We start from the raw sequence: 15,133 nt of genomic DNA on the forward strand, positions 1-15,133 counted from the left end.
ACGATTCGTGACGTTGCAGCGTCGTATGATTATCGCTCCAGCGTCGTAGACTGCGGTCACACGTTGCAATACACGGCGCTGGAGCGATAATTTCATGACGTATTTGCGATGTAGAAGCCGTTGGTTACTGTGCGCACATCGTATACAACCTGTGTCACACGATGCAATCATGCCGCCACAGCGGGACACTAGACGACGAAAGAAAGTTTCAAACGATCTGCTACGACGTACGATTCTCAGCGGGGTTCTGGATCGCAATAGCGTGTCAGACACAACGATATCGTAACGATATCGCTAGAACGTCACAAATTGTGCCGTCGTAGCGATGAAAATTTCACTGTGTGACGGTACCCTAAGTAATCTGGGATTACACCTTTGGAATAATTTAAAATGATGCGGTAAAGTCTTAACCTTCTCACAATTATCCACTGATAAAGCATTTTTGCTATCCTGGGTATGTTCTAAAATCCTAACCCTTAACTGGTAACTAGTCATGCCAATATAAATAAGATTACATGGGCAATGTGCGTAATAAATCATCATGTCCAACATGTAGGTAATATGATGTACGATTCTATAAGTTATGACACCTTTAAAAAAGAGAAGGATCTGTCCATAAATTTTCACATAGAACAATCCCTGCATGAAAAAAAAAAACATTTAGGTCGTTTAGTATCCAAAGAAAAATGTCTTGGGAGAAATATAATGGCTTTGGGTTACGAGAAATCTCAGACATGCCATATTTAACCCCTTCATGACCTTGGGATTTTCCGTTTTTCCATGTTCGTTTTTCGCTCCCCTCCTTCCCAGAGCCATAACTTTTTTATTTTTCCGTTAAAATGGCCATGTGAGGGCTTATTTTTTGCGAAAGTTGTACTTTTCAACAACATCATTGGTTTTAGCATGTCATGTACTAAAAAACAGGAAAAAAATTCCAAGTGCGGTGAAATTGCAGAAAAAGTGCAATCCCACACTTGTTTTTTGTTTGGCTTTTTTGCTAGGTTCACTAAATGCTAAAACTGACCTGCCATTATAATTCTCCAGGTCATTATGAGTTCATAGACACCTAACATGACTGGGATATAAAATTATCTAAGTGGAAAAAAAATTCCAAACTTTGCTAAAAAAAAAAAAAAAAAATTGCGCCATTTTCCGATACCCGTAGCATCTCCATTTTTCATGATCTGGGGTCGGTTGAGGGCTTATGTTTTGCGTGCCGAGCTGGCGTTTTTAATGATACCATTTTGGTGCAAATACGTTCCTTTGATCACCCGTTATTGCATTTTAATCCAATGTCGCGGCTACCAAAAAACGTAATTCTGGCGTTTCGAATTTTTTTCTCACTACGCTGTTTAGGGATCAGGTTAATGCTTTTTTTATTGATAAATAGGGCGATTCTGAATGCGGCGATACCAAATATGTGTAGGTTTGATTTTTTTTATTGATTTATTTTGAATGGGGCGAAAGGGGGGTGATTTAAACTTTTATATATTTTTTTATTTTTTCACATTTTTTTCACTTTTTTTTTACTTTTGCCATGCTTCAATAGCCTCCATAGGAGGCTAGAAGCTGGCACAACGTGATCGGCTCTGCTACACAGCAGCGATCATCAGATCGCTGCTATGCAGCAGAATTGCAGGTGTGCTATGAGCGCCGACCACAGGGTGGCGCTCACAGCTATCCAGGATCAGTAACCATAGAGGTCTCAAGGACCTCTATGGTTACTCTGCAGAAGCATCGCTGACCCCCGATCATGTGACTGGGATCAGCGATGCGCTCATTTCTGGCCACCTGGCCGGAAGCGCCGGTTAAATGCCGCTGTCAGCGTTTGACAGCGGCATTTAACTAGTTAATAGCAGTGGGTGAATCGCGATTTCACCCTCCACTATTGCGGGCACATGTCAGCTGCACAAAACAGCTGACATGTCCCGACTTTGATGTGGGCTCACCGCCGGAGCCCTGCATCAAACAGGGGGATCTGACCTCGGACGTACTATCCCGTCCGAGGTCAGAAAGGGGATAAAGGAAACCTGTCAGCAGGATTGTGCACAGTAAACTACAGACAGTGTCAGGATGGAGCCATTATACTGATTAAAATGATACCTGGGGTGATGAAGTCTGTCTTGTGGTTGTTGTTTAATCTCTATTTTCAGTTTTCAGTTAATGATATGCTCGTGCTCTGGGGTGGGCCGCAGGTGGGGCTGTTGGTGGGGTAGTGGGCGTGTCTTTATTTGGTGCTCTCTGGCCTCACCATTATTAACGAAAGAGTTCAACTCCGAAACGCACGTCGGGCACCGTGGACCGACGTATACAACAGCGCCATCTTAAAAGGTAATATGGAGAGTGGTAGTTACCACCCCGCAATGGGCACAGTTGAAGGGTATTTGTAACTCCATGTGAGGTGATGTTTTAGGGACCGTGTCACACATACATGCCCCTACCACATGGGCATTTCTGAGGCTGGTGGCATTGTGGTAAGCATGAGGATCAGCTGTTACCCTTTATATCAGCTATTTCAAGCCTCAATTAATATGATTTACAGATACTGCTGCACAGGTGTGTGTAGACTTAGCCCCGTGTGGCAATAATATGGCTAATAGGTATTTTCAGTATTGAGATAGATGACGGGCCTGTGTAGCAGCACCTTGTTATATAGGTTGTGCCCATGTGGACAGATTTCTTCTTCGCTGTCTTGTATAGATCGCCCATACTAACAACTGAGATTTATATGGGATTACCTTCATGGTCTGCATGTTAATATTTTGCACAGTAGCACTTTGTTCGTGGCCTGTACATGCCTTTCACTGTTTTTCATTTTTGTCATGTATTGACAATTTTAGACCGTGTTTGCCATATGAAATAAAGATTTTTTTGTATATATAAAGTATGGTTCCGTTTGGTCGTTTTTGTGGTTTCCACACCCCCGTTGTATGATGTAGTAGCGACTAGGTTACAATAAGTCCTAAATTATAACAACTATTGAGAGTGACACTTGGTCAGGGATAGTTATGTTGTTACTAAATACCATTTTTCTATTTTGTGGCTTAACTGACAGGTAACTGATCCCTCAGTAACCTTCCCCCTATTTTAAATATTGCAGTTTATAGTGTGGGGGCATTGAAAAGAAAAATGACCAAGCGCCAAACAATAAATGTTAAACAGCAGGGGAGAGTAAGAAGTGAGTGATAAGTGGAGATTTTTCTGATAAGATATATATTTAATTTTCTATATTCACATGCAGATTTGATTCATACAAAGGTTGAAAATACATTTTCCATTTATATCTGATAAAAAAATTATTTATGCGCATGTCATTTAGCAATTCACTGACAGCAATCCAAGAATGTAAGATACCTTAAAGGTGTTTCCCAATATACCAGGCACAGTTTGGTAAAAAAAAAAAAAGATCCCTCAGTCACCCTCCTCCATTGCTGAATCCCGGCTGCTGCTTCCATTGTCTTCTATTGTCTGAAATGCTGCAGCTAATAAGTGAGCTTAGTGGTTCTTCCCAAGAAGGTGGTATGAGTTGCTCAAACCTCTGAGCTCGCAAATTGATTGCAGTCCTGGCAATTAGTGATGAGCGAATATACATATAGTGATGTAAATGATTCAGCTGCGGCGCTGAAAACTAAGTCTCCGAGTACTTACAAATACTCGAAGGACACCCTTGCGTGCTCAGGAAATCTCGAGTACTGAGTATTTTTGCTCATCACTACTGGCAATGTGATTCGAGCACTGTAGACAATAAAAGACACTAAGAGCAGTAGTAAAAGCTCAATGCTAGACCTGTGGAGGGTGAGCCAAGCCCGGAAACCCTTTTCAAGGCAGGCATACACAATAGTATTTTCTCTCATCTTAGAGAATATGGTTGATTATGCCAATCACCCTCTGATTAGAGTTTGATCATAGTGTGATCATAGTCTAATCCGATGTTCTCAGATGAGAAGATGGAGAAAATAATTTCTCCATCTTCTCAAGTCTGTCAGTCCGTGAAAATCCAACTGCACTCAGATGTTATCCAAATGCAATTTGACATCTTCCGTGGACTCCTTGACTTGGCTGAGTTCTGTCTCAACATCGAATGTAACTTGGGCATGCTGGGGTTTGTTCCTCAGACATGTGCACTGGCCCTCAAATAACAATGGCCCAAGTGAGATGTTTTGTAGGGTCACACTTGGACTGAAAATATTCAAGAGACCTTACAAATATACTCCATCTTGGTTAGGCATTACAGGACATATCTCAGGGCTGGGGAAACTTTATTAAATATTAGCAATTAGTGTACAGCATTGCTGGAAGTTTTTAAACTTTTTTTTAAATGTTTGTGTCACTAAACAAAGCATTATTCTGTTCAAGAACATTGTGGAAAAACTATGCATTTATTATTTGTTACTTTTTCAATTTGACAGTTTAAGGAAATGTAAATACTTGGCTATTGCTGTTTTACCTTTTAGGAGCTACAATAAATTAATTCATACAATTGATAGAAAATAAAGCATACCAATGACAAATATAAAATATATGACATTAAAGCCATTGATTTTGCTTAATGTAATTGCATTTTTGTTTAACATACATGGCAGTTAAATTGTAACTATTTTTTAAGGTTCTTACATGTAATTGGAGCTAGTTGAATTATCAAAGTTTAGCACTAGATGTCACTCCACACCAGCTGTTGGCAATGAAGCAGAAATCCCTTTCTCCGTTATTGGTTCTGAAAGCCTGGCGTGGAGGATTTCAGCCATGATTGGTTTTTCTCATATTGTGGATCCCTATGCAATGTGAATGCCTTATTGACAGGGAAATTGCCTTATCTATCCTAAGCAATGAAAGAAATGCTAAATCAAATACAGGATTATCAAGCAAGGAGCAGGTTGGTCTATTATTTAATACTGCACATGTCATGGGATGTGGTCCTGAGTCAGCTGCATTATATCATCCCTGAGGAATCCAAGCATGGCACCTTTGTCGGGAGAATTGCTCAGGACCTTGGACTGGATATAGGTGAGATTAATTTCAGAATGTTACATATTGTCTCTAGAGATGAGAAGGAATACTTCCAGGTTAATCTGCAGAATGGAATCCTGTTTGTTAAAGAGACAATAGACAGAGAAGTGCTGTGTCCATTTAAACCCTTCTGTATTATTCCCCTGCAGGTTATTGTAGATAAGCCTGTGCAGATGTATCGTGTAGATGTAGAAATAGAGGATATCAATGACAATAGTCCAGTTTTCCCCTCTGGAATATTCAATCTTGTGATATCAGAGCTCAGACCTGCAGGATCACGGTTTCTTCTAGAGGGAGCAGTTGATCCAGATATTGGTACAAATTCCATCATAAACTATGAGCTCAGTGCAAGTGATTATTTTGCCTTAGATTTTCAGAAATATATGAATCAAATCAGATCAGTGGAACTTGCACTGAAAAAACCTTTAGACAGAGAAAAACAGTCTTTTCACAATCTTACTCTTACTGCTTATGATGGAGGCAAACCAAGACTCAGTGGAACAACTAATGTTGTGATCACTGTGGAAGATGTTAATGATAATGCCCCCTCTTTTTATCAGCCGTTTTACCAATGTAGTGTCACTGAAAATGCAATTCTAGGAAGTTTAGTCATAAAGCTGAATGCCACTGATTTAGACCAGGGAAAGAATGGAGAAATAAAATATGAATTTGGAAAGCAGGTGACAGAAGAAATTAGCAACATTTTTACTTTAAACAAAGACACGGGGGAAATAAGAGTAAAAGGTGAAGTGGACTTTGAAACTGTCGCAATGTATGAAATTCAAGTTGATGCTGTTGATAATGGAGATCACCCAATGGTTGGACATTGTAAAGTTCTAGTGACTGTTGTTGATGTCAATGACAACTCCCCAGAGATGACTGTAACATCACTATCTGTTCCGGTTCCTGAGAACTCTCCTCAAGGAACAACTGTAGCAATAATCAGCGTCCATGACAAAGATTCTGGATTAAATGGTAAAGTAAATTGTTATATTTTAGAGAAAACACCCTTCAAAATCAACCCTGCATTTATGGCAGATTTTTCCATTACGGTGAATGGACAACTGGACAGAGAGACAAAATCTCAATATACAATTGTTGTTACTGCAAAAGATGAAGGCCTTCCACCGCTGTCAGTATCAACAACCCTTATAATTGATATTAGTGATGTCAATGACAATGCTCCTCAATTTCAACAATCACATGATACAATATTTATCAAGGAAAACAATCCTCCAGGTTCTCTTGCCTATACAGCATCAGCCTTTGACCCAGATGTTAGCCAAAATTCCTTCATCACATATTCGATTAGTGACAGCACCATTGGTGGGATTTCCATATCTTCTTACATCTCCATTAATCCTGAAAATGGGAAGGTTTTTGCTTTAGTGTCATTTGATCATGAACAAATCACATATTTCCAGTGCCATGTAAAAGCCACTGATGCTGGCCTACCTCCGCTAAGCTCTAATTTGACACTAAATATTTTTATTGAAGATATTAATGACAATGCCCCTAACTTTGCTCCACTTTATGCATCAGCTATTGTTAAAACTCCAAGGTCTGCCCAGTCTGGATATCTAGTAACAAAAGTGAGAGCAATTGATCCTGATTCTGGATATAATGCTTTGATGTCTTATCATTTTAGGGATTTATTAGGAAAAATACCATTTACCATTTCTCACCAAACTGGGGACATAAGTTTAAAACGGCAATTTATGGATACAGACAATGATGAATACAGATTAGTTGTGGTGGCTGAGGACCATGGAGAACCAACGATGACTGCGATAGCACAAGTTGTCATCTCCTTGGTGGACTCTGAAGAGAATATAAAGCTTGAGAATTATGAGTCAAGAGGCAATGTCGAAGAATTTTCTGATGCAAATGTTTATTTGGTTACTGCCATCTGCATAATTTCAAGCATTTTTCTTATTACGTTAATTGTGTTCACTGTTTTAAAATGGCAAAAATACAGAGATGAGGTCAATGAGCTGAAAGAAAGCTACAAAATCTGCTCCAACACTGGAGGAAGCTGGATGTATTCCCAACAAACTCAATACAGGGTATGCTCAAACTCTCAACAAGCAAAGAACGATTTGATCATGTTCACTCCGAATTTCTCTCAATCAACAGGAAGTGAAAATTTTGGGAATCATCAAGGAGTCATCTTAAATCAGGTGAGAAAATTACCCAATATAATTTCACTCCTACAATTAGTAAATAACATGCAAGGAGTTGTTAAAATGTAATAATTTTCCTTATGCTCCAGAAGAAAAGTTTGCACGTCCTATGTTTATTAATGGAAAGCGTAACTAGGTGGCAAACTTCGGTCACAGTTGGGTAAATCATCGAGCTTCCACTAATGATTTTGTTATTACTTTGGCTAGGATAGTGGTGCTGTATGATGATTAGGGGGAACATGTTTGATGATGGAGTGTGTGGAGAGGTTAGAGGAGCATGTGGAGAGGTTAGGAGAGCGGAACGCTCTTTTTTTCCATTACTTTTATGTGTGCTGATTTCGTCAGCCAATTAGGGCACGTAAGCCATCCACAATATCCAGACACAAGGGCTTGTGTCATTGGCTGCCGAAGTCACATGTCCCACTCCATATAAAGAGTAGACATGTTGTTTTAGCATTTGCTGCTGCTACAGGATAGAATGTTATCCAGGTGATTGATAGTCAGCTAGTTCAGATACATAGGATCCTGTGTAGCTGTGAAACCAACCTTCCAGCAGATCAATCATTTTTGCTGAGTATGTGTGACACCAGTGCACATTTCAGCATATAACTCTTTTGTCCCGCTAATATTGTGCTTGAGTCAGTAGTCCACATTAGAGAATCTAGTTTGCTTGTTGTAACACCATCTTCCAGAAAGCAGGCCACATTTCAGTATGTAATCATTTTTGTTCATATTTTTGTTTCATTCAAGAGTCCACACCTAAAAATCTAAATTGTTTGTCCTAATTCAGTGCTCCAGAAAGCAGGGGATATTTCAGTATCAAACCATTTTGTGCTGATACTTTTGCTCCGTCCACAAGTCAAGATTTGAAAATTGAAATTGTTTGTTCTAATAGTGTGCTTCAGAAGGCATGCCACATTCCTGCAGAAAACATATTTTCTGCTGGTAATATTTTCGGCCATACATGAGTCCACATTTGAAAATACAAATTTTTTGTTTTAACAGCATGTTCCTGAAACCTGGCCACATTTCTGGAGAAAAATATTTTGTGGTGTTAATATTATGGACTAGGCAGAAGTCCACATTTGAAAATATAAGTTCTTTGTGTTAACACTCTGGTCCAGAAGGCATGCCACATTTCTGCAGAGAAATATTTTGTGCTGGTAATATTTTTGGCTATACATAAGTTCACATTTGAAAATGGAAATTGTTTGTGCTAATAGCATGTTCCTGAAATCAGGCCACATTTCTTGAGAAAAATATTTGGCGCTGTTAATATTATGGCCTAGGCAAAAGTCCACATTTGAAAATATTAATTACTTGTGGTAATACTGTGGTCCAGAACTAAGGCCACATTTCTCCAGAAAAATATTTTGTGCTGGTAATATTTTTGGCCATGCACGAGTCCACATTTGAAAATACAAATTGTTTCTGCTGATAGTATGTTCTTGAAACAAGGCCACATTTAAGTGTATATATATTAAAAAAAACACAAAAATTGAGCTTGACTTGAGTTGGTACACATGCAGAACTTAAACGCATGTTCACATTGGCCACAAAACATGTGAAACCTACAAGAGAAAAAGTGACCTAAAGCCGTGCGGTTACTAAGTAAATAAAAAGAAAACAGTGCATTTAAATAATACAGAGTTTTTAGTAATACTTTTTTTTTTAATAAAAAAATAGCATAAAAGCCATCCCACCACGACAAGGTAATGCTGATCGGGACAGTCCTACATTGTCTAATATTAAAACCTTACCATGTGTCAATATTGACCCCAGTGTAAATAAGGGCAGACAACAGGAATGAGCCCAACCAGTAGAACACCAGCCTGGGGGAGCTTTATATATAATCTCCAGCTCAGAAAAGAGTGGTAACACCCCGGCTGGCACAGAATGCACTAATACAAAGAAAAAACACAAAAATTGAGCTTGACTTGCGTTGGTACACATGCAGAACTTAAACGCTTGAGAACGTTGGCCACAAAGCATATAAAACCTGCAAAAGAAAAAGTGAGCAAAAGCCCTGCTGTAACTAAGTAAATAAAAAGCAAAAAATGCACTTAAATAGCACAGAGTTTTTAGTAATACTTTTTTTATTAAAAAAATAGCATAAAAGCCATCCCACCACGACAAGGTAACTCTTTTATACTATTTTTTTTATTAAAGAAGTATTACTAAAAACTGTGTTATTTAAATGCACTTTTTGCTTTTTAATTACTTAGTTACAGCAGGGTTTTTGCTCACTTTTTCTCTTGCAGGTTTTGTATATATATTTAGTGCTAATAGATTTTCTACAGACAAAAGTCCACATTTTTTAACCCTGCTATTCTCCTGGTTACCACTATACACTTGCTATCTTCCGGTCATTTTTGACCGGACCTAATAAAGTCTTGATTTTTAGCTAATTTAAGTGTTTTAATTGAATAATTTTTGCAGTATTATATTGTATGTGAACCTGGTTGTTTATAAACAAATGAAAAATGGAAAGAAAAACTTACTTTTTATTTCTTTTTTTGTCAAAACATTTAACATGGCTTTATTGGAATATTTATGTATATTAGTATATTATTATATTATGCATATTTGCACATACAAAAATAATGATTCATCCAACTGTAAACTATAACTAATAACAATAAATGTATGTGTAAATCTGCATGGACCAAAAGGACCTAAATAAATTGATAAATAGTAGTAGATGTAATATATAGTCCAAAATGAGATTATAGCTCCTTTATTTTACTCATAAAATGGCTGGAGATCACTATAAAAGGTATCGGTCATTTTTGACCGAAGAGTACAAGTGTATAAAAAATTGTGGAGCAAAAAGTAAACATAAAAAAAATATATAAAAATACGCATAGTAAGAACCCCTCAAATGAGGAAAAGTCAATCAACCACAAGTTTCAGAACCGCATCTTGAATTTTTAAAAAAATATTAAAGTTCAAAATCGGTCGTTTTTGACTGAAGACAACAGCAGGGTTAATCTAAATTGTTTGGACTAATAGCATGCTCTAGAAAGCAGGCTACATTTCAGTATAAAAATCCTTTGTGCTAATTGTGTTGTGCAGCCAGCTGGCCACATTTCAACATGGAACAGCACCTTGGGCAGGGCTTGGACCAGCATTTCTAGCTTAAACTTTAATAAGTAACAGGTGGATGAGTTACAGGTGTAGGCCTGGTGGTCTGAGAGCTCCCCCAAATTCAGGCAAGACACATGAAGGAGACCCAACTTGGAGTCCAAACATTTTCAAAAATTAGGGGCAAGCACCACTAAAGTTGCATCAATTTAGTTATACTCACTTATGTAGCGCCATTAATTCCATAGCTTGTCAATTTCCCCAGAGTAGAAATAGTATTCTGACACCCCTTCCATTACAAGCAGCCCACCAGAAGGAGACCAAACTTGAAGGCTCCACATTTCATAAAATTGTTTGTAACATCAGCATCAGTAGCAACAGCAGGCACACAAGCCATGACAAAAGTCTCACAGACCACAATAACGTCAGATTAATGCAGCATACTAAAAAATGCAACATTGCCTAGTCTGCAACAGTCATTAGAAATCCATAATTTGTTCATCTTCATGAAAGTTAGGCAGTCTAAACTTTCAGGGGACAGGCAGATGCACTTATCCATCAGGACACCACTAGCAGTGCTGATGACACGCTATGAGAGAACATTGTCTGCCAGGCATGACAAAACTTCCAAGGTGTGACAGGCAAGCTCAGGCCACTATTCCATTTTTGAAGATCAAAGTGCAAAGGATCCAAAAAACCCTGATTGTATTTTATTGAGCTCGAGATACTCAGGCACTATCTTCTCCAGTTGTTCGTTACGTGTCAGATGTGTACTCTGTTCTGCTTGGTGCATGGACTGGTCTAAAAAAATTTGTGAACTGACTCCTAGAAATTGCTTACTTTTATTTTTAGCTGTCTTTCTCACTTAGGTAGCGCCATTAATTGTATGGCACTTCACAGACATTTTTTTCACTGTCCCCATTGAGGCTCTCAATCTAAATTTCCTATCACTATATCTTTGGATTGTGGGAAAAATCCAGAGTACTCAGAGGAAACCCACACAAACATGAGTAGAACATACAAACTCCTTAAAGATGTTGTCCCTGGTGGGATTTTAACCCAGGACCCCAGTGTTGCAAGGCGGCAGTGCTATCCACTAAGCCACTGTGTGCCTCTGCCACTTACACTGCTGCTGTTAATGTTTTTGCGTTGATGAGTCGACGTTACCGGGGTTGGAAGTATATAACTGCGATACACACAGTGTGCCTCACTGCTATCTTGGGAAAATCACTGTTAAGATTGTCTACAAGTATGTTTTGATACTCTAGCATGCGCACTTCCCTTTCGAGGTGGTGAAGCATCTTGAAAAATTTACTCTTGTATCATATTTCTAACAGAATGGCAATCCAGTAATTAGCATTATTTCATACCCTAACAATACGGCCAAAAATCATGCTGCATACAGTGCAGCAAGAAGGTGCTCATGTGCCGGCCATTTCAATGAGGTCCAAGTATATGGTGGGTTGGTGGCGGGGAAAGACCTAAGCTTGCTTTCATGCCTGCCAAACATGGACAACAGAAAGGGGATCATTATTTTCTTCATATCCTTACGCGCTCATCATCTCTTCCTCCTTGTCCTCCTCCATTTGTTCCTTAATTCCTGCTCCTTTACTAACAGTTTGGTATCTTGATCCCCTCACGATCACAATAATCCACCCTCCCATGGCACCCCCTGTGCGACATCAGTTCAAAAATTAGAGATATTGTTATCACTTCCACATCCTCCTCTGCTTCCTTCTCTTGTTCAGTGACCACCACTTCCTCTTGCAGACTATTCAAAGTATGTTACAGCATATAGATGCAGGCTGATTGGACACCATTTTTCTTTTGAGGTCCACACCATTGGGGTCTTCCATCCCTTCTCCCTCAGAGTAGCAGTTAAATACCGTCCCCCAGGCTCAACCACCCACTTCCTCCACCACTTTTCTGACTTCCTGCCAAACTTCAAGTCCTTAGAATCACCAACCCTAATCCTGGGAGATTTCAACAGCATGGCCACCTCAACTGCATACCAGCTTTTATCTCTAGCCACTTCTCACAGCCTCTCACAACCTTCAATGTCTGATACACACAAAGATGGTAACACCCCTGATCTGGGCTTTGTTCGTCTCTGTTCAATCTCCTACCTAAAGAACTCACCTCTTCCCCTTTCTACACTAAGAAACTAACCACAGCTTACACATTTTTAAGAGCTCACTAAAACCACATCTGTTTAGGGCAGCCTATCACGTTCCCTAGTTAAAGTCCTTATATATAGCCCATTCTCTACTTCTCTGAACATAATTCACCATCAAACTCAACCAAACCTAAAAGCACTATGACTATTGGCTTGGTGACTACCTTATGCAGCCTTTATCTACCTCCCATTTCTTCAAGATGTCTGGACCATCATTGTAAATAAGCACCTGTACTTTGTGTCACCCCTCACCTCATTATAGATTGTAAGTTCTGAAGAGCAGGGTCATCATTATTTTTGCTTTCATTATTGGATTAGCGTTAACTGCTGACTTGTAAAGTTCTGCATAATATGTTTGTGCTATATAAATAAAGGTTATTATTTGTAGATTGAAGATGGTGAAGTTCAAGATCATAGCTTTGCCATGTGCAGGATGAAACAATCTCTTATGTGACCACAACTGTATGGACGAGGGCTGGCTGCTGTGCTGACAGAGGGTGGAGTAGGGTGAACACAACAAACTGCTGCACTGTGAGTGAGATACAGGTTCGGATGTTATGTTACGTAACAGCAGATGGGCTCACACTCACTGCAACTGAAGTGGATAAACAAGTGGAGATTCTTCGGTTGGAGAATTGTTGACAACACTTACCACATTGAGGAGAAAGAAGCCACAGATGTGGCTAATGTGGTGGCCGGTGGTTAGCGAGCCCAGCTAATCTGCATTTTAAGGCAGTGAGATTCCCAGTCTAATGCATTCTGAGCTCACATATTCCTGTTCACGCATGTAATAGGCAAATTACTGGATTTTTTGCCTCTACTCTGTCATTTTTTACAAAGTTCAGATAACGTAAGTTGGGTCATCCTTTGTGATCTCAAAAAAGGACCAGGCTGTCCAACCCTTGCTGCCCCTGTGAACTTCAGACCCGCAATCACTGATTGCCACTGCCAGAGTTTTGACTGATGATGCAGTGCCTGTTGTGGTTGCATCACTCACTGTCTGTGTGAAGCCTCAATGTAAGCTACTTGTCTTCCTCCTTCTCCACCTCCTATCATGAACTACTCAGCTGCATGTCTCGGTTCATACCAAGTTGGATCTACAACCTAATCATCATTTTCTCTGTTCTCCCATTTCTCACCCTGACAATCACCCTCCTGTTCCTGCCCTGACAGCACAGTAAAATCAGCGTGCACCTCAGATATCTGAGTCTCATCAGGATCACCTTCACCCTGGGGGGTTAACGTCTGGTGATGAGGATCTGGATTATGCTCGGACCCAAGTTTGTCCAGCCTCTTATCCAACTGCATAAAATTTTGCCCATCGGTGCAGATGCTTCCCTCCTCTTCAATCTGTGAATCTTTGGAGCAGACCACTAATGCCCATGGCATAGAATGTGCAAACAGCTCTGAAGATTTGCTTATCTGTGGTTCCTCACAGTCAGTTGGGTGGTTGGAGAATTGTGAAGTGGGGGAAAACAATGATATTTGGGGTGTCACTTATGAGGACTATACTGCATGTGATGATAAGGTGAAGGAAGAAGAGGAGAGGTCATTTGAGGCAGGGCTTGCCATCCACTGGATCACATTCTGGTCCTCATCTACAAGGCATGCCCCTGTGCGGTGCAGCTGCCATAGAAAGGGAGTCAAGTACCCCGTCCAGTAACAGAAGTTGTCAAAATGGTGCGCAATTACTCACTACAGCAAAACAAACCTACTTCTCATCTCTCTTATAATCCATGTCTCACAACACTTAACAGCTATTCAGTACTTTCAATTCTCTCATTTTCCCCCACCTCCCTAGCCACTCATTTCAGCTGAAGACTTTACCTCATTCTTTAAGCAGAAGATTGACAACATAAGAAAAAGCTTTTGCCTGAAGTCCACAAAGCCCCTCCTCATAACTACTCAACTTTCCTCCTCCAAAACCAACTTATCCACCATCATGGAAGACAAACTTTCCTTTTCACTCTCCAAACCTAACAGTCTTCATCCCAAAACTATCCCACTGCTTCAACCTGTCACTAACAACTGTTGTCTTCCCCTCATGCTTCAAACATACCTCATTCACACCATCCTCAAAAAGTCCTAACTTAACCTATCCTTTGTGTATAGCTATTGCCCCATCTCACTTCTCCCCTATGCCTCAAAACCAGTAGAATAGTATGCCCATTTTGAACTGTCCTCAAACCTCTCCTCCTGCTCCCTCTTTGACCATTACAATTTGTCTTCTGACAGCACCATTCCACTGAATCTGCCCTGACTAAAGTCAACAATGACCTACTAACTGCCAAATCCAAGTGACCCTAGTTTGTCCTTTTCCTACTGGACCTGTCATCTGCCTTCGACACAATGGACCATTCCCTCTTACTACAGACTCTGTCATCTGTTGGCATCACAGATTTGGCACTATCTTGGATCTTCTCATACCTAACAGACAGGACATTCAGTGTCTACCACTCACACACCACCTCCTCATCTCGTCCCCTATCTGTCAGTGTTTCCCAAGGTTCAGTTTTAGGACCCCTCCTCTTCTCCATCTATGCTTTCGGCCTTGGACAGCTCATGGAGCACTTACTGGTATTTACCTGCACGTAACCTCTGATCATCACAAGATTTCCTTCTGCACACCCCTTTTGTCTCCTCTTCCCACAATCGCATACTAGATTTCTCCCGTAGATCCCCT

At 40.0% G+C, this 15,133-nt stretch overlaps 1 protein-coding gene across 11 annotated transcripts in view; it reads left to right on the forward strand.

The window, feature by feature from the left end:
• LOC143776623 (protocadherin alpha-C2-like) overlaps positions 1 to 15,133 on the forward strand; it is a 513,355-nt gene that overhangs the window by 286,614 nt on the left and 211,608 nt on the right. The window contains exon 1 of one of the 11 annotated variants that reach the window (XM_077266149.1): positions 4,705 to 7,187. The exons of the other annotated variants lie outside the window; for them this stretch is intronic. Within the exon in view, the coding sequence (XP_077122264.1) occupies positions 4,827 to 7,187 (2,361 nt within the window). The 5' untranslated portion in view covers positions 4,705 to 4,826. Of the gene's footprint in view, positions 1 to 4,704; positions 7,188 to 15,133 lie in introns of those variants that run through there. 11 annotated transcript variants of the gene reach the window in all.

Source organism: Ranitomeya variabilis, chromosome 5 (assembly GCF_051348905.1).
Source record: "Ranitomeya variabilis isolate aRanVar5 chromosome 5, aRanVar5.hap1, whole genome shotgun sequence".
Classification (NCBI taxonomy): Eukaryota; Metazoa; Chordata; class Amphibia; order Anura; family Dendrobatidae; genus Ranitomeya; species Ranitomeya variabilis.